General features: G+C 48.4%; 1 protein-coding gene across 1 annotated transcript; it reads left to right on the top strand.

The window, feature by feature from the left end:
* Nucleotides 1-53: 53 nt before the first annotated feature.
* Nucleotides 54-27968, top strand: LOC131571797 (POU domain, class 2, transcription factor 2-like; the record flags this gene model as incomplete). Its single annotated transcript, XM_058824567.1, has 17 exons — nt 54-81; nt 2514-2570; nt 2719-2753; nt 2868-2918; nt 7321-7407; nt 9570-9646; nt 9728-9782; nt 12254-12368; nt 13541-13619; nt 15660-15792; nt 18736-18877; nt 20569-20595; nt 20746-20867; nt 23910-24314; nt 26672-26714; nt 27739-27805; nt 27916-27968. Coding segments are annotated over exons 1-17 (1576 nt in total), but the record flags the coding sequence as incomplete, so codon positions are not given.

The raw sequence follows: 27968 nt of genomic DNA, 5'->3' as shown, positions 1-27968 counted from the left end.
TCCCCCAAAATTCCCCCAAAAATCCCCAAAATCCCCCCAAATCCGGACCCGCCATGGTGAACCCCAACGTTTGGGCCGCAGGTAGTGAAGGGTTGGGGCAATTTTGGGGGAATTTGGGGCAATTTTGGGTAAATTGTGGAGGATTTCGGGTGAATTTTGCGTTTTTTGGGGAGGATTTTTGGGAATTTTTGGGGTGAAATTTGGGTGAATTTTGAGGGATTTTGGGTGGATTTTGGGAGGAGTTTGGGTGATTTTGGGTTTCTTGTGGGGATTTTGGGCATTTTTGGAATAATTTGGGTGGGTTTGGGGAGATTTTGGGTGAATTTTGAGGGGTTTTGGGGTGAATTTTGGGGTAATTTTGGAGGATTTTGGGCGGAATTTTGTGAGGATTTGGGGTGGGTTTGGAGTGAATCTTCAGGGATTTTGGGGGGATTTTGGGGCGATTTTTTTAAATTTTGGGATAATCTTGGTGGATTTCGGGGTCAACCCCCCCTCCCCCCACCCAAATTTGGGCCGTTTTCACTCGATTCTCATTTTTAATTTAAAAAACCCCAAAATCGGCGAAAGCAGAAGTGAAAGTGGGGGAGGGGCGGGGCCGGGGCTGCCCCTCCCCCCCCCCCCGGGGGCTCCTCATGCAAATGAGGGGGGGGGGCGACAAAAAACCCCAAAAATCCCAAAAATCGCCCCAAAAAACCCCCGGGAGGGGCCGAACCCCTCCCCCCGCAGGTACCGCCGGGGTCTGGGGGCAATTCCGGGAATTTTGGGGTTCCTGGGAGGGATTTTGGGGTGATTTGGTGAATTTTGGGGAGATTTTTAAAATTTGGGGCGATTTTGGGGCAGATTTGGGACATTTTGGGCAATTCTGGATTCCTGGGAGGGATTTTGGGGCGATTTGTTGAATTTTGGGGGGGATTTTCGAAATTTGGGGCGATTTTGGGGCAGATTTGGTGAATTTTGGGCAATTGGAGATTCCTGGGAGGGATTTTGGGGTGATTTGTTGAATTTTGGGGGGGATTTGGGACATTTTAGGGCGATTTTGGGGCAGATTTGGTGAATTTTGGGCAATTGGAGATTCCTGGGAGGGATTTTGGGGCGATTTGGTGAATTTTGGGGGGATTTGTGGAATTTGGGGCGATTTTGGGGCAGATTTGGGACATTTTGGGCAATTGGAGATTCCTGGGAGGGATTTTGGGGTGATTCGTGTGAATTTGGGCTCCTGGGGCTCTTTGGGGTGGTTTCAATAATTTTTGGGTCATTTCGTGATTTTGTGACTTTGGAGTGATTTGGAATTAATTTGAGTAATTTTGGGGTGATTTTGGGGTGATTTTTGGGGAAAATTTGGGTTTTTCGGGCCAACTTGGGGCGGTTTCCTTTAATTTTGGGTGACTTTGGCCAATTTTGGGTGATTTGCGGTCATTTGGGATTAATTGGATTTTTTGGGGGTGATTTTGGGGTGATTTTGGGGTGGTTTCAGTTTCTTTCGGGGTGGTTTTGGGTCATTTCGAATTATTTGGGTTTCTCTGGAGTTTTTGGGGTGATTTTGGATGATTTTGAGTGACTTTGGGGTGGTTTTGGGGTGGTTTCGGTTCATTTTGGGCTGATTCGGAGGCATTTGGAGTCCGAGCGCCCTGGGGCTGATTTGGGGTCATTTTGGGGCACTTTAAGGTGATTTGGGAGCGATTTTTTTTGTAATTTTGAGTGAATTTGAGCCGATTTTGGATGATTTTGGGTCATTTCGGGGTCACCCTGAGGGATTTTGGGGGTGAAGTGATTTCAGGGTCATTTTGGGGTCACATTGTGGCGATTTTTGGTCATTTTGGGTCATTTCAGGGCAATTTTGGATTATTTTGAGTCATTTTGAGGCGATTCCCGCTGATTTTGGAGTGATCTTGGGGGATTTTTGGGACAGGAAATTTAAGGGTCATTTTGGGCCGATTTTGGGGTCATTTTGGGGTCATTTTGGGGTGATTTCCGCTGATTTTTGGGGTGATTTAGGGATGGTTTTTGGGATGGTTTTCAGGCTGATTTTGGGCTGATTTTTGAGGTGATTTTGGGGCGATTTTTGAGGCGATTTTGGGGTGATTTCAAGCTGATTTTTAGGTGATTTTGAAGTGTTTTTTTTGGGTTATTTTGGGGTTATTTTGGGGTAATTTTTGGGCCGATTTCAGGCTGATTTTTGGGGTCATTGTGAGGTGATTTCAGACTGATTTTGAGGTGATTTTTTGGGTGATTTTGTTGTGATTTATGGGTGATTTTTGGGCTGATTTTGGGGTGATTTTTGGAGTGATTTCAGACTGATTTTTGGGTGATTTTTGGGTGCTTTTGTTGTGATTTATGGGTGATTTTTGGGCTGATTTTTGGGTGATTTTTGGGGTGATTTTTGGGGTGATTTCAGGCTGATTTTTGGGTGATTTTTGGGGTGATTTCAGGCTGATTTTTGGGTGATTTTTGTGTGATTTTAGGCTGATTTTTGGGTGATTTTTTCGGTAATTTTTAAAATTTTTTCCCCCCAGAACTGAGGATGTCTAAACCCCTGGAGCTGGAGAAGGAGCTGCCGGGGGAGAGCCCGGGTAGGGACAAATTTGGGACATTTTGGGTCATTTTGGAGACATTTGGGGCCATTTTGGACCATTTTGGGTCATTTTGGGCCATTTTGGGGCATTGGGGGGTCCCCGAGGGGATTTGGGGACCCCCCTGAGTGTCCCCTCCCCCCCCCAGACACAGAAGCCAATGGACCCGACACGAACCACGAGGTGAGATTTGGGGATTTTGGGGTTTTTTGGGGTTTTTTGAATTTTTTTTGGGGGGGACCCCAAATCCGGGGATTCCCCCCCAAAAATGGCTCCGCCCTCCCCTCCCCCCCCCAGGCCCAGCAGAACAAACCCCCCCCCTTCGGCCCCGCCCCCCCCGGCGCCAAGGTAAGAGCGAGAAACCCCCAAAATCCCCAAATCCTCCCCAAAAATCCTCCCCGAATCTCCTGAAAATCCACCCCAAAATCCTCCCCAAAGTACCCCAAAAATCTTCCCTAAAATCCTGAAAATCCACCCCAAAAATCCTCCCCAAAACACCCCCAAATCCTCCCCAAATATCCCCAAAAATACCCCAAAAATCTACCCCAAAAACCCTCCCCTAAACACCCCAAAAATTCTCCCTAAAATCCTGCAAAAATCTTGAAAATCCCCCCCAAATGTACCCCCCAAAATACCCCAAAATCACCCCCAAAATCCTCATAATTTTTCCCACAAATCCCCCAAATTTTGCCCCAAATTCTTCCCCAAATTCTGCCCTAAAATCTGCCCCAAATCCCCCAAATTTTGCCCCAATTTCTTCCCCCAAATCCCCCAAATGTTTCCCCAAAATCACACCAATATCTCCCCAAATTCTGCCCCAAAATGCCTCAAATTCTGCCCCAAATTCTGCCCCAGAATCCTCCCCAAATCCACCCGAAATTTTCCCCCAAATTCCCCGATTTTGCCCCAATATTTTGCCCCAATTTGGCCCCTCCCCCCCCCCCCACGGGTTCCTGTTTTGGTGCCCCGGGGTGGGGGAGGGGCGGGGGGGGGGGGGAAATCCCGGGCGGGGGCGGCGGCGGCAAAACAGGAAACGGGGGGGGGAGGGGGGGAACCCCAAAATCCGCCCCAAAATCCGCTCCAAAATCACCCAAAATTCACCCCAAAACCTGTCCAAAATCCACCCCAAAATCTGCCCCAAAATCACCCCAAAAACACCCAAAATCCACCCAAAATCCACCCCAAAACCAGTTCAAAATTCACCCCAAAACCACCAAACCTTCACCCAAAATCCGCCCCAAAACCAGTCCAAAATTCACCCCAAAATTCACCCAAAATCACCCCAAAACCACCCAAAGTTCACCCCAAGATCCGCCCCAAAATCACCCCAAAACCGCCCAAAATCCACCCAAAATTCACCCCAAATCCAGCCCAAAATTCACCCAAAATCACCCCAAAACCACCCAAAATCCACCCAAAATCACCCCAAAACCACCCAAAGTTCACCCCAAGATCCGCCCCAAAATCACCCCAAAACCGCCCAAAATCCACCCCAAAATCCGCCCCAAAATCACCCCAAAAACACCCAAAATTCACCCCAAAACCAGTCCAAAATTCACCCCAAAATCCGCCCCAAAATCACCCAAAATTCACCCAAAATTCATCCAAAATCCACCCCAAAACCACCCAAAATCTGCCCCAAAATCACCCCAAAAACACCCAAAATTCACCCCAAAACTCACCCCAAAATCCACCCCAAAAACACCCAAAATTCACCGAAAATCACCCCTAAACCACCCAAAGTTCACCCCAAAATCCGCCCCAAAATCACCCCAAAAACACCCAAAATTCACCCCAAAACCAGTCCAAAATTCACCCCAAAATTCGCCCCAAAATCACCCCAAAAACACCCAAAATCCACCCAAAATTCACCCCAAAACCACCCAAAGTTCACCCCAAAATCCACCCCAAAACCAGTCCAAAATTCACCCCAAAATCACCCCCAAACCACCCAAAATCCGCCCCAAAATCACCCCAAAACCACCCAAAGTTCACCCCAAAACCAGTCCAAAATCCACCCCAAAAACACCCAAAAATCCACCACAAAAACACCCAAAATTCACCCAAAATTCACCCCAAAACCACCCAAAGTTCACCCCAAGATCCGCCCCAAAATCACCCCAAAACCAGTCCTAAATTCACCCCAAAACCACCCAAAATTCACCCCAAAATCACCTCCAAACCACCCAAAATTCACCCCAAAACCAGTCCAAAATTCACCCCAAAATTCACCCCAAAATCCGCCCCAAAAACCCCCAAAATTCACCCCAAAACCAGTCCAAAATCCGCCCCAAAATCCGCCCCAAAAACACCCAAAATTCACCCTAAAATCCACCCCAAATCCACCCAAAATCCGCCACAAAACCACCCAAAGTTCACCCCAAAATTGCCCCAAAATCTACCCCAAAACCACCCAAAGTTCACCCAAAATTCACCCCAAAACCAGTCCAAAATCCACCCCAAAATCTGCCCCAAAATCACCCCAAAACCACCCAATATCCACCCCAAAACCAGTCCAAAATTCACGCCAAAATTCGCCCCAAAATCCGCCCCAAAACCACCCAACATTCACCCAAAATTCACCCCAAAACCAGTCCAAAATCTACCCCAAAATCCGCCCCAAAATCCACCACAAAAACACCCAAAATACACCCAAAATCACCCCAAAACAAGTTCAAAATTCACCCCAAAATCCACCCCAAAACCACCCAAAGTTCACCCCAAAACCAGTCCAAAATTCACCCCAAAACTCACCCCAAAATCCACCACAAAACCACCCAAAATCCACCCAAAATTCACCCCAAAACCAGTCCAAAATTCACCCCAAAATCTGCCCCAAAAACACCAATTATTCACCCAAAATTCACCCAAAATTCACCCCAAAACCACCCAAAGTTCACCCCAAAATCGCCCCAAAATCACCCCAAAACCACCCAAAATTCACCCCAAAATCCACCCAAAATTCACCCTAAAACCAGTCCAAAATTCACCCCAAAATCCGCCCCAAAATCACCCCAAAAACACCCAAAATTTTGCCCCAAAACCAGTCCAAAATTCACCCCAAAATCCGCCCCAAAAACACCCAAAATTCACCCTAAAATCCACCCCAAATCCACCCAAAATCCGCCACAAAACCACCCAAAGTTCACCCCAAAATCGCCCCAAAATCTACCCCAAAACCACCCAAAGTTCACCCAAAATTCACCCCAAAACCACGCAAAATTCACCCCAAAACCAGTCCAAAATTCACCCAAAAATCCACCCAAAATCCGCCACAAAACCACCCAAAGTTCACCCCAAAATCGCCCCAAAATCACCCCAAAACCACCCAAAATCCGCCCCAAAATCCACCCCAAAACCACCCAAAATTCACCCCAAAATCCACCCAAAATTCACCCTAAAACCAGTCCAAAATTCACCCCAAAATCCGCCCCAAAATCACCCCAAAAACACCCAAAATTTTGCCCCAAAACCAGTCCAAAATTCACCCCAAAATCCGCCCCAAAAACACCCAAAATTCACCCTAAAATCCACCCCAAATCCACCCAAAATCCGCCACAAAACCACCCAAAGTTCACCCCAAAATCGCCCCAAAATCTACCCCAAAACCACCCAAAGTTCACCCAAAATTCACCCCAAAACCACGCAAAATTCACCCCAAAACCAGTCCAAAATTCACCCAAAAATCCACCCAAAATCCGCCACAAAACCACCCAAAGTTCACCCCAAAATCGCCCCAAAATCACCCCAAAACCACCCAAAATCCGCCCCAAAATCCACCCCAAAACCACCCAAAATTCACCCCAAAATCCACCCAAAATTCACCCTAAAACCAGTCCAAAATTTACCCCAAAATCCGCCCCAAAATCACCCCAAAAACACCCAAAATTCACCCCAAAACCAGTCCAAAATTCACCCCAAAATCCGCCCCAAAACCACCCAAAATTCACCCCAAAACCAGTCCAAAATTCACCCGAAAATCCACCCCAAAACCACCTAAAATCCACCCCAAAATCCGCCCCAAAAACCCCCGAAATTCACCCAAAATCACCCCAAAACCACCCCAAATCCCCCCCAAATTGGCCAAAACCCCCCAAAGATCCCAAACCCCCCCAAAGCGCCCCAAAATTGGCTCAAAGCCCCCCCAAAAATGAACCAGAAACCCCCAAAATTTGCCCCAAACGTCTGCCCCGAACTGGCCCCAAATCAGCCCCAAAATTGGCCAAAAACCCCCTGAAAATACCAAAAACCCCCCAAAATCACCCCAAAATTCTGCCCTAAACCAGCCCCAAAACCCCCCAAAATCACCCCAAAATTCTGCCCTAAATCAGCCCCAAAACCCCCCAAAATCACCCCAAAATTCTGCCCTAAACCAGCCCCAAAACCCCCCAAAATCACCCCAAAATTCTGCCCTAAACCAGCCCTAAAATCTGACCAAAATCACCCTAAAATTACCCCAAAATTTGCCCTAAAAATCAGCCCCAAAATCACCTCAAAACACCCCAAAATCAGCTCCAAACTCCCCCAAAATCCCCCAAAATCCCCCCCAGATCCTCCCCAGACCCCCCGGAATTGCCCGAATTTTCCAGATTTTGCCCAAATTTCCCTGAATATTCCCCAAAATTTCCCCAATTTCTCAGATTTCCCCCCAAAATTTGCCCAAAATTTTCCGCGTTTTCCCAGAATTTTCCCCAAAATCCCCAAAATCCCCGAATTCCCCTCATTCCCTTCTCCCGCCCCTCCCCCACAGGTGACGGACCCGGCCCCGCCCCCCGCCCAGGCCGCGCCCCTCCCCCCCCAGGCCCAGCTGTTGCTGGCGGGGTCGCAGCTGGCGGGGGTGAGTCCGCTTTGGGGCAATTTGGGGCATTTTGGCCATTTTGGGGACATTTGGGGACATTTGGGGACATTTGGGGACGTTTTGGGTGGGGTTGGGGGGCGGGGCTTGCGCGTTGTGGGCGGGGTTTTGTGATTTGTGGGCGGGGTTTTGTGATTTGTGGGCGGGGCTTCGCCGCTTTGTGGACGGGGCTCTGCGCTTTGTGGGCGGGGCTTCGCTGCTTTGTGGGCGGGGCTTGGGGCTGGTACTAACCTGCTGCCCCTCCCCCCCCCCCCCCCCCCGGTGTGTGACCCCGGATTGACCTCGTGTGACCCCGTGACCCCGTGCTGACCCCGTCCCCACTGTCCCCACTGCTGCCCCCTGCTGTCCGTCTGTCCGTCTGTCCCCGCCGTTCTCCCCATGGCGCTCCCCTGCTGCCCCCTGCTGTCCGTCCGTCTGTCCCTGTCATTGTCCCCATCGCTGCCCCCTGCTGTCCGTCCGTCTGTCCCCGCCGCTGTCCCCGGCTCCGTCCGTCCGTCCGTCCGTCTGTCCCTGTTGCTGTCCCCACGGCTGCCCCCTGTCCGTCTGTCCCCAATGCCATTGTCCCCATCGCTGCCATCCCCCCGTCCGTCCGTCCCCGCCGCCGTCCCCGTCGCTGTCCCCACGGCCGCCCCCTGTCCCCGTGTCCGTCTGTCCGTCCCCCTGTCCGTCCGTCCCCAATGCCATTGTCCCCACCGCCGTCCCCCCCATGGCTGCCCCGCTGCTGCCATCCCCCGTGTCCGTCCGTCCGTCCGTCTGTCCCTGCCATTGTCCCCATCGCTGCCATCCCCCGTCCGTCCGTCCCCGCCGCCGTCCCCGTGTCCGTCCGTCCGTCCGTCTGTCCCCATCGCTGCCCCCTGTCCCCGTCGCTGTCCGTCCGTCCGTCCCCGTCGCTGTCCCCGTGTCCGTCCGTCCGTCCGTCCGTCCGTCTGTCCCCGTCACTGCCCCCATCGCTGGCCCCCATTGCTGCCCCCCGTGTCCGTCTGTCCCTGTCTGTCCGTCCGTCCCCGTCGCTGTCCCTCTGTCCGTCCATCCGTCCGTCCCCGTCGCTGTCCCGTGTCCCCATCGCTGTCCGTCTGTCCATCCATCTGTCCGTCTGTCCGTCCGTCTGTCCCCATCGCTGTCCGTCCCCATCGCTGTCCCTCTGTCCGTCCGTCTGTTCCGATCGCTGTCCCTCTGTCCGTCTGTCCGTCCATCCCCATCGCTGCCCCCTGTCCCCATCGCTGTCTGTCTGTCCGTCCCTCTGTCCGTCCGTCCATCTGTCCCCATCGCTGCCCCCTGTCCCCATCGCTGTCCCCGTTGCTGTCCGTCTGTCCGTCCGTCTGTCCCCATCGCTGCCCCCTGTCCCCAACGCTGTCTGTCTGTCCGTCCCTCTGTCCGTCCGTCCGTCTGTCCCCATCGCTGCCCCCTGTCCCCAATGCTGTCTGTCTGTCTGTCCCTCTGTCCGTCCGTCCGTCCGTCCCCATCGCTGCCCCCTGTCCCCATCGCTGTCCCCTGTCCGTCCATCTGTCCCCATCGCTGTCCCGTGTCCCCATCGCTGTCTGTCTGTCCCCATCGCTGTCCGTCTGTCCGTCCGTCCGTCTGTCCCGTGTCCGTCTGTCCCCATCGCTGTCCCGTGTCCGTCCGTCCGTCCCGTGTCCGTCTGTCCCCATCGCTGTCCCCTGTCCCCATCGCTGTCCGTCTGTCCGTCCGTCCCGTGTCCGTCTGTCCCCATCGCTGTCCCGTGTCCGTCCGTCTGTCCCCTGTCCGTCTGTCCCGTGTCCCCTGTCCCCATCGCTGTCCCCTGTCCCCATCGCTGTCCGTCTGTCCGTCCGTCCCGTGTCCGTCTGTCCCCATCGCTGTCCCGTGTCCGTCCGTCTGTCCCCTGTCCGTCTGTCCCGTGTCCCCTGTCCCCATCGCTGTCCCGTGTCCCCATCGCTGTCTGTCTGTCCCCATCGCTGTCCGTCTGTCCGTCCGTCCGTCTGTCCCGTGTCCGTCTGTCCCCATCGCTGTCCCGTGTCCGTCCGTCCGTCCCGTGTCCGTCTGTCCCCATCGCTGTCCCGTGTCCGTCCGTCTGTCCCGTGTCCGTCTGTCCCCATCGCTGTCCCCTGTCCCCATCGCTGTCCCCTGTCCGTCCGTCCCGTGTCCGTCTGTCCGCCCGCCCCCAGCTGGCCGCGCTGCTCCCGTGCCCGCAGCCGCTCCTGGCCCAGGCCCAGCTCTTGGCGGCCGCGGCCGCGCAGCTCCCGCAGGGCCCCGCCCCCAGCCCCGCCCCCAGCCCCGCGGGCCCCGCCCCCGGCCCCGCCCCCGGCCCCGCCCCCGGCTCCGCCGCGGCCCCGCCCCCCGCGCTGCCGCTGCCCGGCCCCATCCAGCTCTCGGCGCAGGTAACGGGAATGGAGCGAATAACCCTGAACTGACCCCGGAATCACCCCGAAATAATCCTGAATTGATCCCAAAATAACCCCGAAATCACCCCAAAATAATCCTGAATTTGCCCCGAAATCACCCCAAAATAATCCTGAATTTACCCCAAAATAACCCCGAAATCACCCCAAAATAATCCTGAATTTACCCCAAAATCACCCCAAAATAATCCTGAATTTGCCCCGAAATCACCCCGAAATCACCCCAAAATAATCCTGAACTGACCCCGAAACCACCCCGAAATCACCCCAAAGTAACCCCAAAATAATCCTGAATTTACCCCAAAATCACCCCAAAATTATCCCAAACTCACCCCAAAGTAACCCCAAAATAATCCTGAATTTACCCCGAAATCACCCCAAAATAATCCTGAATTTACCCCGAAATCATCCCAAAATTATCCTGAATTTACCCTAAAATAACCCCAAAATTATCCCAAACTCACCCCAGAGTAACCCCAAAATAATCCTGAATTGACCCCAAAATCACCCCAAAATAATCCTGAATTTACCCCAAAATCACCCCAAAATCACCCCAAAATTATCCCAAACTCACCCCAGAGTAACCCCAAAATAATCCGGAATTCACCCCAAAATCACCCCAAAATAATCCTGAATTTACCCCAAAATAACCCCGAAATCACCCCAAAATAATCCTGAATTTACCCCAAAATCACCCCTAAAACACCCCAAAATAATTCTGAATTTACCCCAAAATCACCCGGCCCCGCCCCTGCCCCCGCCCCCGCCCCCGGCCCCGCCCCCGGCCCCGCCCCCAGCCCCGCCCCCGGCCCCGCCCCCAGCCCCGCCCCCAGCCCCGCCCCCAGCCCGGCCCCATCCAGCTCTCGTCGCGGGTAACGGGGGAGGGTGAGACACTGAAATAACCCAAAATATCCCTGAAATCACCCCAAAATTCACCCCCAAATCACCCCCAAATCACCCCCAAAATCACCGCAAAATTACCCCAAAACAACTCCAAAATAACCCCCAAAATCCCCTGAATTTGCCCCAAAATAACCCTAAAATAGCCCCAAAGTCACCCCCAAAGAACCCTGAATTTGCTGCAAATTCACCCCAAAATCACCCGAAAATCGCCCCAAAATCACCCCAAAATCACCCCAAAATCACCCCAAAATGATCCTGATGTTACCCCAAATTCACCCCGAATTCACCCCAAAATTCACCTTAAAATCACCCCAAAATAATCCTGAATTCTTCACCCCCAATTCCCCCCGAATTCACCCCAAAATCCTCCCCCCCCCCATCCCCCCTTCCCGGGGGCTCCCACAGCTCACGTGACCCCCCCCCCCCCCCATGTCCGTCCGTCTGTCCGTCTGTCCGTCTGTCCCGTGTTCATCTCCGTGTCCCTCTGTCCCCCCGTCTGTCCCTGTCTGTCCGTCCCCCATGTCCGTCTGTGTGTCCGTCTGTCCGTCCGTGTCCGTCCGTCCGTGTGTCCCCTGTCCGTCTGTCCGTTCCCCCTGTACGTCCGTGTGTCTGTCCGTGTGTCCGTCCATGTGTGTCCGTGTGTCCCTGTGTCCGTCCGTCTGTCCCTCTGTCCATTCCCCTGTCCTGTCTGTCCTGTGTCCCGTGTCCGTCCGTCTGTCCGTCTGTCCCTTGTTTGTCCCCCCCGTCCGTCCGTCCGTCCCGTGTCCGCCTGTCCATCCATGTGTCCGTCCGTCCCGTGTCCGTCTGTCCGTGTCCGTTGTCCCGTGTCCGTCTGTCCGTGTCCGTCCGTCCGTGTCCGTTTGTCTGTGTCCCGTGTCCGTCCGTCCGTGTCCGTCTGTCCGTGTCCGTGTCTTGTCTGTCCGCGTCCCGTGTCCATCCGTGTCCCGTGTCCGTGTCCTGTGTCCGTCTGTCCGTCTGTCCATCCATGTGTCTGTCCCATGTCCGTCCGTCCGTGTCCGTCTGTCCGTGTCCTGTGTCCGTCTGTCCATGTCCCGTGTCCGTCTGTCCGTCCGTGTCCGTCTGTCCCATGTCCGTCTGTCCATCCATGTGTCCGTCTGTCCGTGTCCCGTGTCCGTCCATCCGTCCGTGTCCGTCCGTGTCTGTCTGTCCATGTCCCGTGTCCCGTGTCCGTCTGTCCGTGTCTGTCTGTCCCGTGTCCGTGTGTCCGTCCGTCTGTCCGTGTCCCGTGTCCGTCTGTCCGTGTCCGTCTGTCCCGTGTCCGTCTGTGTCCGTCTGTCCTGTGTCCCGTGTCTGTCCCGTGTCCGTGTCCGTCTGTCCCGTGTCCGTCTGTCCGTCTGTCCGTGTCCGTGTCCATCCGTGTCCATCTGTCCCGTGTCCCGTGTCTGTCCCGTGTCCGTGTCCGTCTGTCCTGTGTCCCGTGTCCCGTGTCCGTCTGTCTGTGTCCGTGTCCATCCGTGTCCGTCTGTCTGTCCGTGTCCGTGTCCCGTGTCCCGTGTCCGTGTGTCCGTGTCCGTGTGTCCCGGCAGGACGTTCAGCAGTTGGTGCAGCTGCCGCCGCTGGTTCTGGTGCCGGGGGGGCCCCACCTGCAGCCCCCGCCCCAATTCCTGCTGCCCCCCCCGGCCCAGGGGGGGCCCCACCCCGGTGAGGGGGGGAGGGGCCTTTGGGGGGGGGGGGCCTGGGGGGGTTGGGGGGATTTGGGGAAATTTGGGGGGGATTTGGGGGGGATTTGGGGCAAATTTGGGGAAATTTGGGGGAGTTGGGGGGGATTTGGGGCAAATTTGGGGAAATTTGGGGGAGTTGGGGGGGATTTGGGGAAATTTGGGGGGAATTTGGGGGGGATTTGGGGGGGTTTGGGGGTAGATTTGGGGAAATTTGGGGGGATTTGGGGGGGATTTGGGGAAATTTGGGGGGAATTTGGGGGGGATTTGGGGGGATTTGGGGAAATTTGGGGGGATTTGGGGGGGATTTGGGGAAATTTGGGGGGGTTGGGGGAGATTTGGGGGGGTTTTGGGGAAATTTGGGGGGGAATTTGGGGAAATTTGGGGGGGTTTTGGGGGGGAATTTGGGGGGGATTTGGGGAAATTTGGGGAAATTTGGGGGGGATTTGGGGGGGTTTGGGGGGAATTTGGGGGGGATTTGGGGAAATTTGGGGGGAATTTGGGGGGAATTTGGGGGGGGTTTGGGGGGGATTTGGGGGGGTTTTGGGGGTGGATTTCAGGGGGTTTTAGGGGGGTTTGGGGCAATTTTGGGGGGTCTGGAGGGGCCTCGGGGGATTTGGGGGGCTCTGGGGGGGTCACGGGGGGGATTTTGGGGCAATTCGGGGGGATTGGGGGGGATTTGGGGGGGATTTGGGGGGGCTTGGGGCAACTTTGGGGAGGATTTGGGGGATTTGGGGAGGGGTCTGGGGGGATTTTGGGGGGACTTGGGGAGGTCATGGAAGGGATTTGGGGCAAATTTTGGGGGGGTCTGGAAGGATTTGGGGCAAATTTGGGGGGGGGCCGGAGGGATTTGGGGGGGATTTGGGGGAAATTGGGGGGTCCTGGAGGGGGATTTGGGGGCATTTTGGAGATTTTTGAGCGATTTGGGGAGGATTTGGGGGGATTTTGGGGGGGATTTGGGGGGATTTTGGGGGGGATTTGGGAGGGATTTGGGGGAATTTTTGGGGGGATTTGGTGAGGATTTGGGGGAATTTTTGGGGGGATTTTGGGGAGGATTTTGGGGGGATTTGGGGGGGATTTTGGGGCATTTTGGGTCTGGGGGTCTCTGTGGGGTTTGGGGACCCCCCTGACCCCCCCATTTCCCCCCCCCCACAGGGCTGTTGCCCCCCCCCAATCTCTTTCAGCTACCTCAGCACAGCCCGGGGGGGCTCCTGCCCAACGCCCCCCGCCCGGGGCTGCACGCGCAGGTAAGAACACCAAAAACACCCCAGAAACACCCCAAAACACCCCAAAAACACCCCAAAATAACCCAAAAATACACCCAAAAACAGCCCAAAAATACCCCAAAAATACCCCCAAAACAACCCAAAAATACACCCCAAAACCACCCCAAAACTACCCCAAAAATACCCCAAAAACACCCCAAAACACCCCAAAAATACACCCCAAAAACACCCCAAAAATACCCCCAAAACAACCCAAAAATACACCCCAAAAACACCCCAAAACACCCCAAAAATACCCCAAAAACACCCCAAAACACCCCAAAAATACCCCAAAAATACCCCCAAAACAACCCAAAAATAGCCCCAAAACACCCCAAAAATCCACCCCAAAAACACCCCAAAAATACCCCAAAAACACCCCAAAAATACCCCAAAAATCCACCCCAAAACCAGCCCAAAAACACCCCAAAAATCCACCCCAAAACCACCCCAAAACCACCCCAAAACCACCCCAAAAACAACCCAAAAACACCCCCAAAACACCCCAAAAATACCCCAAAAACAACCCAAAAATACCCCAAAAATACCCCAAAAATACCCCAAAAATCCAACCCAAAACCACCCCAAAACCACCCCAAAACCACCCCAAAAATACCCCAAAAATCCACCCCAAAACCAGCCCAAAAACACCCCAAAAACACCCCAAAAACAACCCAAAAACACCCCCAAAACACCCCAAAAATACCCCAAAAACAACCCAAAAATACCCCAAAAATACCCCAAAAATACCCCAAAAATCCAACCCAAAACCACCCCAAAACCACCCCAAAAACACCCCAAAAATACCCCAAAAACACCCCAAAACACCCCAAAAATCCACCCCAAAACCACCCCAAAAATACCCCAAAAATACCCCAAAAATCCACCCCAAAAACACCCCAAACCACACCAAAAATCCACCCCAAAACACCCCAAAACCACCCCAAAAGCAACTCAAAAATACCCCAAAACCACCCCAAAAACACCCCAAAAATATCCCCAAAAACACCCCAAAAATGCACCCAAAAACACCCCAAAAACCACCCCAAAATACCCCAAACCACCCCAAAACACCCCAAAAATACCCCAAAACCACACCAAAAACAGCCCAAAAACACCCCAAAAACCCCAAACACCCCAAAATCCCCCCAGAAAGCCCCAAAAGCCCAAAACGGCTTTTTAGGACTTTTTTTTTTGTTATTTTAAGGGTGTTTTAAATGAATTTTTTGGGATTTTTGGGGGGGTTTTGGGATTTATTTTGGGATTATTTTTGGGGTTATTTTGGGTTATTTTGGGGTATTTTAACGGGATTTTTTGGGGTTATTTTGGGGATTTTTTGGGGATATTTTGATGCATTTAAAAGAGATTTTTTAGGGTTATTTTGGGATTTTTTTGGGGTATTTTAATGGGATTTTCTGGGGTTATTTTGGGGATATTTTGGGGTATTGTGGGGATATTTTTGGGTTATTTTGGGGATTTTTTGGGGTATTGTAACGGGATTTTTTGGGTTATTTTGGGGTTGTTTTGGGGTATTTTAACGGGATTTTTGGGGTTAATTTGGGGATTTTTTGGGGTATTTAAAAGGGATTTTTTTGGGTATTTTAACGGGATTTTTTTGGTTATTTTGGGGTTATTTTGGGGTATTTAAACGGGATTTTTTGGGGTTATTTTGGGGATATTTTGGGGATATTTTGATGTATTTAAAGGGGATTTTTTAGGGTTATTTTGGGGATATTTTTGGGGTTATTTTGGGGATTTTTTGGGGTATTGTAACGGGATTTTTTGGGGTTAATTTGGGGTTATTTTGGGGTTATTTTGATGCATTTAAAAGGGATTTTTTAGGGTTATTTTGGGGTTATTTTGGGGTATTTTAAAGGGATTTTTTGGGGTATTTTTGGGGATTTTTGGGGGTTATTTTGGGGCTATTTTGAGCTATTTCAATACAATTTTTGGGGTCTATAACTGAATTTTGGCCCCTCCAGCCCCACCCCCGCCCGGGGGTCCCCGAGTCTCCGGGGGCGCCCCCCAAAGGCCCCGAGGCCCCCCCGGGCCCCCCCCCCCGAGGAGCCGAGCGACCTCGAGGAGCTGGAACAGTTCGCGCGCACCTTCAAACAGCGGCGCATCAAACTGGGCTTCACGCAGGTAAAATCCACATTTCACACGTTTCCCAGCCGCTCGGGGCCTTGGGAAATTTTGGGAATTTTTGGGGAATTTTTTGGGAATTTTTGGGGAATCTTTTGGGAATTTTTTGGGATTTTTTTTGGAATTTTTTGGGAATTTTTTGGGAATTTTTGGGAATTTATTGGGAATTTTTTGGGAATTTTTTGGGAATTTTTTGGGAATTTTTTGGGATTTTTTTTGGAATTTTTTGGGATTTTTTGGGAAATTTTTTGGAATTTTTTTGGAATTTTTTGGGATTTTTTGGGATTTTTTTGAAATTTTTTGGGAATTGTTTGGGAATTTTTGGGAATTTTTTGGGATTTTTTTGAAATTTTTTGGGAATTTTTTGGGAATTGTTTGGGAATTTTTGGGAATTTTTTGGGATTTTTTTTGGAATTTTTTGGGAAATTTTTTGGAATTTTTTTGGAATTTTTTGGGATTTTTTGGGGATTTTTTTTGGAATTTTTTGGGATTTTTTTGAAATTTTTTGGGAACTTTTTGGGAATTGTTTGGGAATTTTTGGGAATTTTTGGGATTTTTTTTGAAATTTTTTGGGATTTTTTTTGGGAATTGTTTGGGAATTTTTGGGAATTTTTTGTGATTTTTTTTTGAATTTTTTGGGAATTTTTTGGGAATTTTTTGGGAATTTTTTGGGATTTTTTTTGGAATTTTTTGGGAATTTTTTGGGAATTTTTGGGAATTTATTGGGAATTTTTTGGGAATTTTTTGGGAATTTTTTGGGAATTTTTTGGGATTTTTTTTGGAATTTTTTGGGATTTTTTGGGAAATTTTTTGGAATTTTTTTGGAATTTTTTGGGATTTTTTGGGATTTTTTTGAAATTTTTTGGGAATTTTTTGGGAATTGTTTGGGAATTTTTGGGAATTTTTTGGGATTTTTTTTGGAATTTTTTGGGAAATTTTTTGGAATTTTTTTGGAATTTTTTGGGATTTTTTGGGGATTTTTTTTGGAATTTTTTGGGATTTTTTTGAAATTTTTTGGGAATTTTTTGGGAATTGTTTGGGAATTTTTGGGAATTTTTGGGATTTTTTTTGAAATTTTTTGGGATTTTTTTTGGGAATTGTTTGGGAATTTTTGGGAATTTTTTGTGATTTTTTTTTTAATTTTTTGGGAATTTTTTGGGAATTTTTTGGGAATTTTTTGGGATTTTTTTTGGAATTTTTTGGGAATTTTTTGGGAATTTTTGGGAATTTTTTGGGAATTTTTTGGGAATTTTTTGGGAATTTTTGGGGAATTTTTTGGGAATTTTTTGGGAACTTTTTGGGATTTTTTGGGAATTTTTTTGGAATTCTTTTGGAATTTCTGGGGAATTTTTGGGGATTTTTTTTGGAATTTTTTTGGAATTTTTTGGGATCTTTTGGGAATTTTTGGGAATTTTTTGGGAATTTTTTGGGATTTTTGGGAATTTCTGGGGAATTTTTGGGGAATTTTTTGGAATTTTTTGGGAATTTTTTGTGAATTTTTGGGGAATTTTTTGGGATTTTTTTTGGAATTTTTAGGGGTTTTTTTCTGCGTTTTATTTTGATTTTTTGGACTTTTTTTACCTTTTTTTAGGGTTTTTTGGAGATTTTTAAACGGGGTTTTGGTTTGTTTGGGTTTTTTTTGGAATTTTTAGGGTTTTTTTCTGGGTTTTATTTTGATTTTTTGGATTTTTTTTCAGGGTTTTTTGTAGATTTTTAAAGGGGTTTTTGGTCTGTTTGTTTGTGGGTTTTTTTAAGATTTTTGGAGCTTTTAAGGCGATTTTTGGGGATTTTTTTTTGGAATTTTTAGGGTTTTTTTCTGGGTTTTATTGTGATTTTTTTTGTGCTTTTTTTCGGGTTTTTTTTGAGATTTTTAAAGGGTTTTTTTTGGTTTTTGGTTTTTTTTTTTTTTTTAAGATTTTTGGGGCTTTTTTGGGCTTTTTTAAGGCGATTTTTGGGGATTTTTTTTGGAATTTTTTAGGGGTTTTTTTCTGGGTTTTTTTTGTTTTTGTGGGTTTTTTTAGGGGTTTTCTTTGGAGATTTTTTAAACTTTTTTTTTGGGTTTTTTTAGATTTTTGGGGGATCTTTTTGGGTTTTTTCTGGGAATTTTTTTAGGGGCTTTTTTGGGGCTTTTCAAAGGGATATTTTTGGTTTTTCAGGGTCTTTTGGTTCGTTTTTTTTGCATTTTTTTGGAGGTTTTTTTCGGGGTTTTTGTTGAGCTTTTGGGGGTATTTTTTTATTTCTGAGAGTTTTTTGGGATTTTTGAGGGGATTTTTAATTTTTTATTTTTTTAGGGTTTTTTTTTTTTTGAGGGTTTATTGTTTCGGGGTGTTGGGTTATTTTTGGGTTATTTTTGGGTTATTTTTGGGTTAAATTTTCTATTTTTTGGGTTTTTTAGGGCGACGTGGGCCTGGCCACGGGGAAGCCGCTCTGTGGGTTATTTTTGGGTTATTTTTGGGTTATTTTTGGGTTATTTTTGGGTTATTTTTGGGTTAATTTTGGGTTAAATTTTGTACTTTTTGGGTTTTTTAGGGCGATGTTTGCCTGGCCACGGGGATGCCTTTCTGTGGGTTATTTTTGGGTTATTTCTGGGTTATTTTTGGGTTAATTTTTGTATTTTTTGGGTTTTTAAGGGCGACGTTGGCCTGGCCATGGGGATGCCTTTCTGTGGGTTATTTCTGGGTTATTTCTGGGTTAAATTTTCTATTTTTTGGGTTTTTTAGGGCGACGTTGGCCTGGCCACGGGGAAGCCGCTCTGTGGGTTATTTTTGGGTTATTTCTGGGTTATTTCTGGGTTATTTTTGGGTTATTTTTGGGTTAAATTTTCTATTTTTTGGGTTTTTACGGCGATGTTTGCCTGGCCATGGGGAAGCCGCTCTGTGGGTTATTTCTGGGTTATTTTTGGGTTATTTTTTGGTTAAATTTTCTATTTTTTGGGTTTTTTAGGGTGACGTGGGCCTGGCCATGGGGAAACTCTACGGCAACGATTTCAGCCAGACGACGATCTCGCGCTTCGAGGCGCTGAACCTCAGCTTCAAAAACATGTGCAAGCTGAAACCGCTGCTGGAGACCTGGCTGAGGGACGCAGGTGGGGGTTATTGATCAGTTACTGATCGGTTATTGATCCATTGATCGGTTATTGATCCCCTATGGATCAATAAATCCCCATAGATCTCCCATAGCCCCCTGTGCAAGCTGAAACCGCTGCTGGAGACCTGGCTGAGGGACGCAGGTGGGGGTTATTGATCAGTTACTGATCGGTTATTGATCCATTGATCGGTTATTGATCCCCTATGGATCAATAAATCCCCATAGATCTCCCATAGCCCCCTGTGCAAGCTGAAACCGCTGCTGGAGACCTGGCTGAGGGACGCAGGTGGGGGTTATCGATCGGTTATTGATCGGTTATTGATCGGTTATTGATCCATTGATTGGTTATTGATCACCTGTTGATCCCATTGGGGTCAATGAGATCAATGGGGGATCATTGCCATCAGTGGGATCAATAGGGATCAATAGGGATCAATAGGGATCAGTGGGATCAGTACAATCAATAGGGATCAATGGGATCAATGGGGATCAATGGGGATCAATAGGGATCAATAGGGATCAATGGGGATCAATAGGGATCAATAGGGATCAATGGTATCAATGGGGATCAATGGGATCAATGGGATCAATGGGATCAGTACAATCAATAGGGATCAATAGGGATCAATAGGGATCAATGGGATCAATAGGGATCAATGGGATCAATGGGATCAATAGGGATCAATAGGGATCAATGAGATCAATGGGATCAATAGGGATCAATAGGGATCAATGGGATCAATAGGGATCAATGGGATCAATGGGATCAATAGGGATCAATAGGGATCAATAGGGATCAATAGGGATCAATGGGATCAATGGGATCAATAGGATCAATAAGAATCAATGGGATCAGTACAATCAATAGGGATCAATGGGATCAATAGGGATCAATGGGGATCAGTAGGGATCAATGGGGATCAATGGGGATCAATGGGATCAATGGGATCAGTACAATCAATAGGGATCAATGGGATCAATAGGGATCAATAGGATCAGTACAATCAATAGGGATCAATAGGGATCAATAGGATCAATGGGATCAATGGGATCAATAGGGATCAATAGGATCAATGGGATCAATGGGATCAATGGGATCAGTGCAATCAATAGGGATCAATGGGATCAATGGGATCAATAGGGATCAATAGGATCAATAGGGATCAATGGGATCAATAGGGATCAATAGGATCAATAGGGATCAATGGGATCAATAGGGATCAATGGGATCAATAGCGATCAGTGGTATCAGTACAATCAATAGAGATCAATAGGATCAATAGGGATCAATGGGATCAGTACAATCAATAGGGATCAATAGGGATCAATAGTGATCAATGGGGATCAATAGGGATCAATAGGGATCAGTGGGATCAGTACAATCAATAGGGATCAATGGGATCAATGGGATCAATAACTGATCAATACAATCAATACCGATCAATACCGATCAATAACTGATCAATAACTGATCAATAACTGATCAATAACCGATCAATAACTGATCAATAACTGATCAATAACTGATCAATAACTGATCAATACCCCCTTCCCCAGAGACGATGTCGGACTTGGCCCTGCCCAGCCCCACCCAGAGATAGTGCTGGGATCAATGGGATCAATACAATCAATACCAATCAATAACTGATCAATAACTGATCAATAACCGATCAATACCCCCCTTCCCAGAGACGATGTCGGACTCGGCCCTGCCCAGCCCCCCCCAGAGATGGTGCTGGGATCAATGGGATCAATGGGATCAATGGGATCAATACAATCAATACCAATCAATAACTGATCAATAACCGATCAATAACCGATCAATACCCCCTCCCCAGAGACGATGTCGGACTCGGCCCTGCCCAGCCCCCCCCCAGCTGGGCCCCCCCTCCCTGGGCGCCTTCGAGGGGCTCCCGGGGCGGCGCCGCAAGAAGAGAACGAGCATCGAGACCAACGTCAGGTTCGCGCTGGAGAAATCCTTCCTGGCGGTGAGAAAAACCCCAAAAACGCCGGAATTGAACCCAAAATATCTGAAATTATCAAAAATCCAAAAAAACCCCGAAAAAATCCCGAAAATTCCCACCCAAAATGGCCCCAAAACGGCCCCAAACCAACACAACCCAACGTGAGGTTCACCCTTAGGAAATCCTTCCTGGCGGTGAGAGATGGACCAAAAACACCCAAAATACCCCGAATTTAACCCAAAATATCTGAAATGATACAAAAATCCAAAAAATCCCCGAAAAAATCCCGAAATTCCCACCCAAAACGGCCCCAAACCAACCCAACCCAGCATGGAGACCAACGTGAGGTTCGCACTGGAGAAATCCTTCCTGGCGGTGAGAAAAACCCCAAAAACGCCGGAATTGAACCCAAAATATCCTAAAATGAACCCAAAATATCTGAAATTATCAAAAATCCAAAAAATCCCTGAAAAAATCCCGAAATTCCCCCAAAAAATCCCACCCAAAACGGCCCCAAACCAACCCAACCCAACGTGAGGTTCACCCTTAGGAAATCCTTCCTGGCGGTGAGAGATGGACCAAAAACACCCAAAATACCCAGAATTTAACCCAAAATATCTGAAATGATACAAAAATCAAAAAAATCCCCGAAAAAATCCCGAAAATTCCCACCCAAAACGGCCCCAAACCAACCCAACCCAGCATGGAGACCAACGTGAGGTTCGCGCTGGAGAAATCCTTCCTGGCGGTGAGAAAAACCCCAAAAACGCCGGAATTGAACCCAAAATATCTGAAATTATCAAAAATCCAAAAAATCCCTGAAAAAATCCCGAAATTCCCCAAAAAATCCCACCCAAAACGGCCCCAAACCAACCCAAACCAGCATGGAGACCAACGTCAGGTTCGCGCTGGAGAAATCCTTCCTGGCGGTGAGAAAAACCCCAAAAACGCCGGAATTGAACCCAAAATATCCTAAAATGACCCCAAAATATCTGAAATTATCAAAAATCCAAAAAATCCCCGAAAAAATCCCAAAATTCCCACCCAAAACGGCCCCAAAATGGCCCCAAACCAACCCAAACCAGCATCGAGACCAACGTGAGGTTCACCCTTGGGAAATCCTTCCTGGCGGTGAGAGATGGACCAAAAACACCCAAAATACCCCGAATTTAACCCAAAATATCTGAAATGATACAAAAATCAAAAAAATCCCCGAAAAAATCCCGAAAATTCCCACCCAAAACGGCCCCAAACCAACCCAACCCAGCATGGAGACCAACGTGAGGTTCGCGCTGGAGAAATCCTTCCTGGCGGTGAGAAAAACCCCAAAAACGCCGGAATTGAACCCAAAATATCTGAAATTATCAAAAATCCAAAAAATCCCTGAAAAAATCCCGAAATTCCCCAAAAAATCCCACCCAAAACGGCCCCAAACCAACCCAACCCAGCATGGAGACCAACGTCAGGTTCGCGCTGGAGAAATCCTTCCTGGCGGTGAGAAAAACCCCAAAAACGCCGGAATTGAACCCAAAATATCCTAAAATGAACCCAAAATATCTGAAATTATCAAAAATCCAAAAAATCCCCGAAAAAATCCCAAAATTCCCACCCAAAACGGCCCCAAAATGGCCCCAAACCAACCCAACCCAACGTGAGGTTCACCCTTGGGAAATCCTTCCTGGCGGTGAGAGATGAACCAAAATATCCTAAAATGAACCATTTTTTCACCGTTTTTTCCCCCAAATTTTCCCAAATTCCCGGTTTTTCACCCCGAGCAGAACCAGCAGCCGACGTCAGAGGAGATCCTGGGGATTTCTCCCCTCTCTTTTCCCCCAATTTTCTCCATAAATTTCCCGTTTTTCCCCCGATTTTTCCCATTTTTTCACCGTTTTTTCCGTATTTTTTCCTCCAAATTTTCCCAAATTCACGTTTTTTCACCCAAATTTTCCCAAATTCCCGGTTTCTCGTCCCAGAACCAGCAGCCGACGTCGGAGGAGATCCTGGCGATTTCTCCCCTCTCATTTCCCCATTTCCCCCCAATTTTCCCCATAAATTTCCCGTTTTTCCCCGTTTTTTCCCCTTTTTTCACCGTTTTTTCCCTGATTTTTCCCCAAATTTTCCCAATTTTTGGTTTTTTCGCCCCGAGCAGAACCAGAAGCCGACGTTGGAGGAGATCCTGGGGATTTCTCCCCTCTCTTTTCCCCGTAATTTTCCCCATAAATTTCCCATTTTTTCCCCGATTTTTCCCATTTTTTCCCCGTTTTTCCCCCAAATTTTCCCAAATTTCCGTTTTTTCACCCAAATTTTCCGAAATTCCCGGTTTCTCCTCCCAGAACCAGAAGCCAACATTGGAGGAGATCCTGGCGATTTCTCCCCTCTCATTTCCCTGTAACTTCCCCATTTCCCCCCCAATTTTCCCCATAAATTTCCCATTTTTTCCCCATTTTTTCCCATTTTTTCACCGTTTTTTCCCGTTTTTTCACCCAAATTTTCCCAAATTCCCGGTTTCTCGTCCCAGAACCAGCAGCCGACGTCGGAGGAGATCCTGGGGATTTCTCCCCTCTCATTTCCCCCAATTTTCCCCATAAATTTCCCGGTTTTTCCCCGATTTTTCCCTGATTTTTCCCATTTTTTCACCGTTTTTTCCCGTTTTTTCACCGTTTTTTCCCCCAAATTTTCCCAATTTTTGGGTTTTTCACCCCAGAACCAGAAGCCGACGTTGGAGGAGATCCTGGGGATTTCTCCCCTTTCATTTCCCCCATTTGCCCCCCAATTTTCCCCATAAATTTCCCGTTTTTTCCCCAATTTTTCCCATTTTTTCCCCAATTTTCCCCATTTTTTCACCGTTTTTTCCCCCAAATTTTCCCAATTTTTGGGTTTTTCACCCCAGAACCAGCAGCCGACGTCGGAGGAGATCCTGGCGATTTCTCCCCTCTCATTTCCCCCATTTGCCCCCCAATTTTCCCCATAAATTTCCCATTTTTTCCCCATTTTTTCCCATTTTTTCACCGTTTTTTCACCGTTTTTTCCCCCAAATTTTCCCAATTTTTGTTTTTTCCACCCCAGAACCAGAAGCCGACGTCGGAGGAGATCCTGGGCATGGCGGAGCAGCTGCACATGGAGAAGGAGGTGATCCGCGTCTGGTTCTGCAACCGGCGCCAGAAGGAGAAACGCATCAACCCCAGCGGGGCCGCCCCGAATCCGCCCAATTTCACCCCAAACCTGAGCCCGAGCGCGGCCCCGAACCCGCCCGGATTCACCCCAAAACCGCCCCCCAACGTCCCCAACGTCCCCAACGTCCCCAACGTCGCCAACGTCCCCAACGTCGCCAACGTCGCCAACGTCGCGAATTTGACCCAAAACGTCGCGAATTTGAGCCAAAATGTGGCGAATTTGAGCCAAAACGTCGCGAATTTGAGCCCGAGCGTCGGCGCCGTCGGCGCGAAGGGAACGAGCTACGGAGCGCAGGGGGTGAGCGCGGAACGGGGGAATTTGGGGGTTTGGGGGATTTGGGGTTTTTGGGGTTTTTGGGGTTTTTGGGGGATTTGGGGATTTTGGGGGATTTGGGGTTTTTGGGATTTTTGGGGTTTTTGGGTTTTGGGGGATTTGGGGATTTGGGGATTTTGGGGGATTTGGGGTTTTTGGTTTTTTTGGGGATTTGGGGATTTTTGGGGTTTTTGGCGTTTTTGGGGATTTGGGGGTTTTGGGGTTTTTGGGGGACTTTTGGGGATTTTTGGGGGTTTTTATGGGGTTTAGGATTTGGGGATTTTGGGGGTTTTGGGATTTTGGGCTTTTGGGGTTTTTGGGGATTTTGGGGTTTTGGGGTGGGTTTGAGGTTTGGGGAATTTGGGGTTTTTGGGGTTTTTGGGGTTTGGGGGGCAATGGGATTTTTGGGGATTTTTATGCGGTTTACGATGTGGGGAATTTGGGAGATTTTCGGGATTTGGGGGATTTGGGGGATTTGGGGTTTTTGGGGATTTGGGGATTTTGGGGGATGTGGGGTTTTTGGGATTTTTGGGGTTTTTGGGTTTTGGGGGATTTGGGGATTTGGGGATTTTGGGGGATTTGGGGTTTTTGGTTTTTTTGGGGATTTGGGGTTTTTGGGGTTTTTGGCGTTTTTGGGGATTTGGGGGTTTTGGGGTTTTTGGGGGACTTTTGGGGATTTTTGGGGTTTTTATGGGGTTTAGGATTTGGGGATTTTGGGGGTTTTGGGATTTTGGGGTTTTTGGGGTTTTGGGGTTTTTGGGGATTTGGGGGTTTTTGTGGGGTTTGGGGTTTGGCGGGAAATGGGGTTTTTTGGGGATTTTTGGGGGTTTTAATGGGGTTTAGGATTTGGGGTTTTTGGGGGTTTTGGGGGTTTTTGGGGTTTTTGGGGATTTGGGGATTTGGGGTTTTTGGGGTTTTTGGGGTTTTTGGGGTTTTTGGGGGCAGTTTTGGGGGTTTTATGCAGTTTAGGATGTGGGGAATTTGGGAGATTTTGGGGTTTTTGGGGGTTTTGGGGTTTTTTGGGGTTTTTGGGGATTTGGGGGTTTTTGGGGTTTTTGAGATTTTGGGGTTTTTGGGGTTTTTGGGGAGAAATTTGGGGGTTTTGGGGTTTTGGGGGATTTGGCGTTTTTTAGGGGGGTAATTTTTTGGAATTTTTAGGGGTTTTATGGATATTTATGGGGTTTAGGATTTGGAGGGTTTGGGGGTTTTTTGGGGGTAATTTTTTAGGTATTTATGGGGTTTCTGTGGGGTTTAGGATTTGGGGGGTTTGGGGTTTTTTGGGGGTCATTTTTTTGATTTTTTAGGGTTTTTATGGATATTTATGGGGTTTAAGATCTGAGGTTATTGGGGTTTTTTTGGGGGTTATTTTTTTGGGGAATTTTGGGGGTTTTTATGGAGTTTTTATGGGGTTTAGGATTTGGGGGGTTTGGGGTTTTTATGCAGTTTGAGGTTTTTGGGTTTTGAGGTTTTTGGGGTTTTTTGGGTGGGGAATTGGGAGTTTGGGGTTTTGAGGGGGTTGGGGTTTTTTGGGGAGGTTTTGGGGTTTTTATGGGGTTTGGGAGTTTCGGGGTCTTTGGGGGTCTGGGTTTTGGGTGGGTTTTAGAGGTTTTTGGGGATTTGGGGTGAAATGGGATTTTTTGGGGGGTTTTTGTGGGGTTTTAAAAGGATCCTTTGGGTTTTTTATGGGGTTTTGGGGGGTTTTTGGGGGGATTTTCTGCTGTTTTGGGAGTTGGGGTTTTTGGGTTCGTTCATTGTTCGATGTCGGTCATTGTCCCCAAAATGTCCCCAAATGTCCCCAAAATGTCCCCAAAATGTCCCCAAAATGCCCCAAAATGTCCCCAAATGTCCCCAAAATGTCCCCAAAATGTCCCAAATGTCCCCAAATGTCCCCAAAATGCCCCAAAATGCCCCAAAATGTCCCCAAATGTCCCCAAATGATCCCAAAATGTCCCCAAAATGTCCCCAAATGTCCCCAAAATGTCCCCAAAATGTCCCAAATGTCCCCAAATGTCCCCAAAATGTCCCCAAAATGTCCCCAAAACGTCCCCAAATGTCCCCCAAATGTCCCCAAATGTCCCCAAATGTCCCCAAAATGTCCCCAAAATGTCCCCAAATGTCCCCAAAATGCCCCAAAATGTCCCCAAAATGTCCCCAAAATGTCCCCAAATGTCCCCAAATGTCCCCAAAATGGCCCCAAATGTCCCCAAATGTCCCCAAAATGTCCCCAAATGTCCCCAAAATGGCCACAAATGTCCCCAAAATGCCCTAAAATGTCCCCAAATGTCCCCAAAATGTCCCCAAAATGCCCCAAAATGTTCCCAAATGTCCCCAAATGTCCCCAGGTGACCCCGGCTGGCCCCGCCCTCGGCAGCCTCGGCACCACAGGTGGGTCTGGGACCCCAAAACCCCAAAAAAAAACCCCAAAAATGGAGGGGGAGGGGAGGGGGTTGGTGGATTTGGGGAAATTTTAACCAAATTTGGGAAATCTAAAAGGAATTTTAAGGGGAATTTTAAGGGGAATTTTGGGGTATTTTAATGGAATTTTGGGGTATTTTAAAGGAATGGGGCAAATTTTAAAGGATTTTGGGGTATTTTAAGGGGATTTGGGGAATTTTAAGGGGACTTGTGGGGGTATTTTAAGCAGATTTTGTAAATTTTAAGGGGGTTCTGTCAATTTGAAGGGGAATTTTAGGGTGTTTTAACCAAATTCGGGGTATTTTAAGCAGACTTGGGATTTTCAAAGGGATTTAGGGACTTTAAAGGGGAATTTTGGGGTGTTTGAACCAATTTGGGGGAATTTTAATGGGATTTTGTGAATTTTAAGTGGATTTAGGGGATTTTAATAGAATTTGGGGAATTTTAGTGGAGTTTTGCGAATTTTAACGGAGTTTAGGGAATTTTAACGGAATTTGGGGAATTTTAACAGAATTTAGGGAATTTTAACGGAGTTTGAGGAATTTTAACGGAATTTGAGGAATTTTATCGGGATTTGGGGAATTTTAACGGAATTTGGGGAATTTTAACGGAGTTTGAGGAATTTTAATGGAATTTGGGGAATTTTAATGGAGTTTAGGGAATTTTAATGGAATTTGGGGAATTTTAACGGAGTTTGGGGAATTTTAACGGAATTTGGGGAATTTTAACGGAGTTTGAGGAATTTTAACGGAATTTGGGGAATTTTAACGGAATTTGGGGAATTTTAACGGAATTTGGGGAATTTTAACGGAGTTTGAGGAATTTTAACGGAATTTGAAGAATTTTAACGGAGTTTGGGGAATTTTAACGGAGTTTGGGGAATTTTAACGGAATTTGGGGAATTTTAACGGAATTTGAAGAATTTTAACGGAGTTTGGGGAATTTTAACGGGATTTTGCGACTGACCCTGACCCTTTGTCCCCTCCCCCCCCAGTGACGTCACTGAGCGCCCGCCCCTCCCCCCCCGAGGCCCCGCCCGGCTCCGCCCCCTCCCCCCTCGGGTGAGTTCGGGGGTGGGGGAGGGGCGGGGGTGACCCCGCGTGACCCCGCGTGACCCCGCCATGACCCCGCGTGACCCCGCTGACCCCGCCCCCTTTGCTTTGCCTTGCAGGGGGGCGGTGCTGGGGGGGCTGCTGGGCCCCGCCCCCATGGCCGCCATTCAAG

The sequence above is a fragment of the Ammospiza caudacuta genome, unplaced genomic scaffold (genome assembly GCF_027887145.1).
Source record: "Ammospiza caudacuta isolate bAmmCau1 unplaced genomic scaffold, bAmmCau1.pri scaffold_339, whole genome shotgun sequence".
Classification (NCBI taxonomy): domain Eukaryota; kingdom Metazoa; phylum Chordata; class Aves; order Passeriformes; family Passerellidae; genus Ammospiza; species Ammospiza caudacuta.
This window is presented reverse-complemented; position numbering and strand designations above follow the sequence as displayed.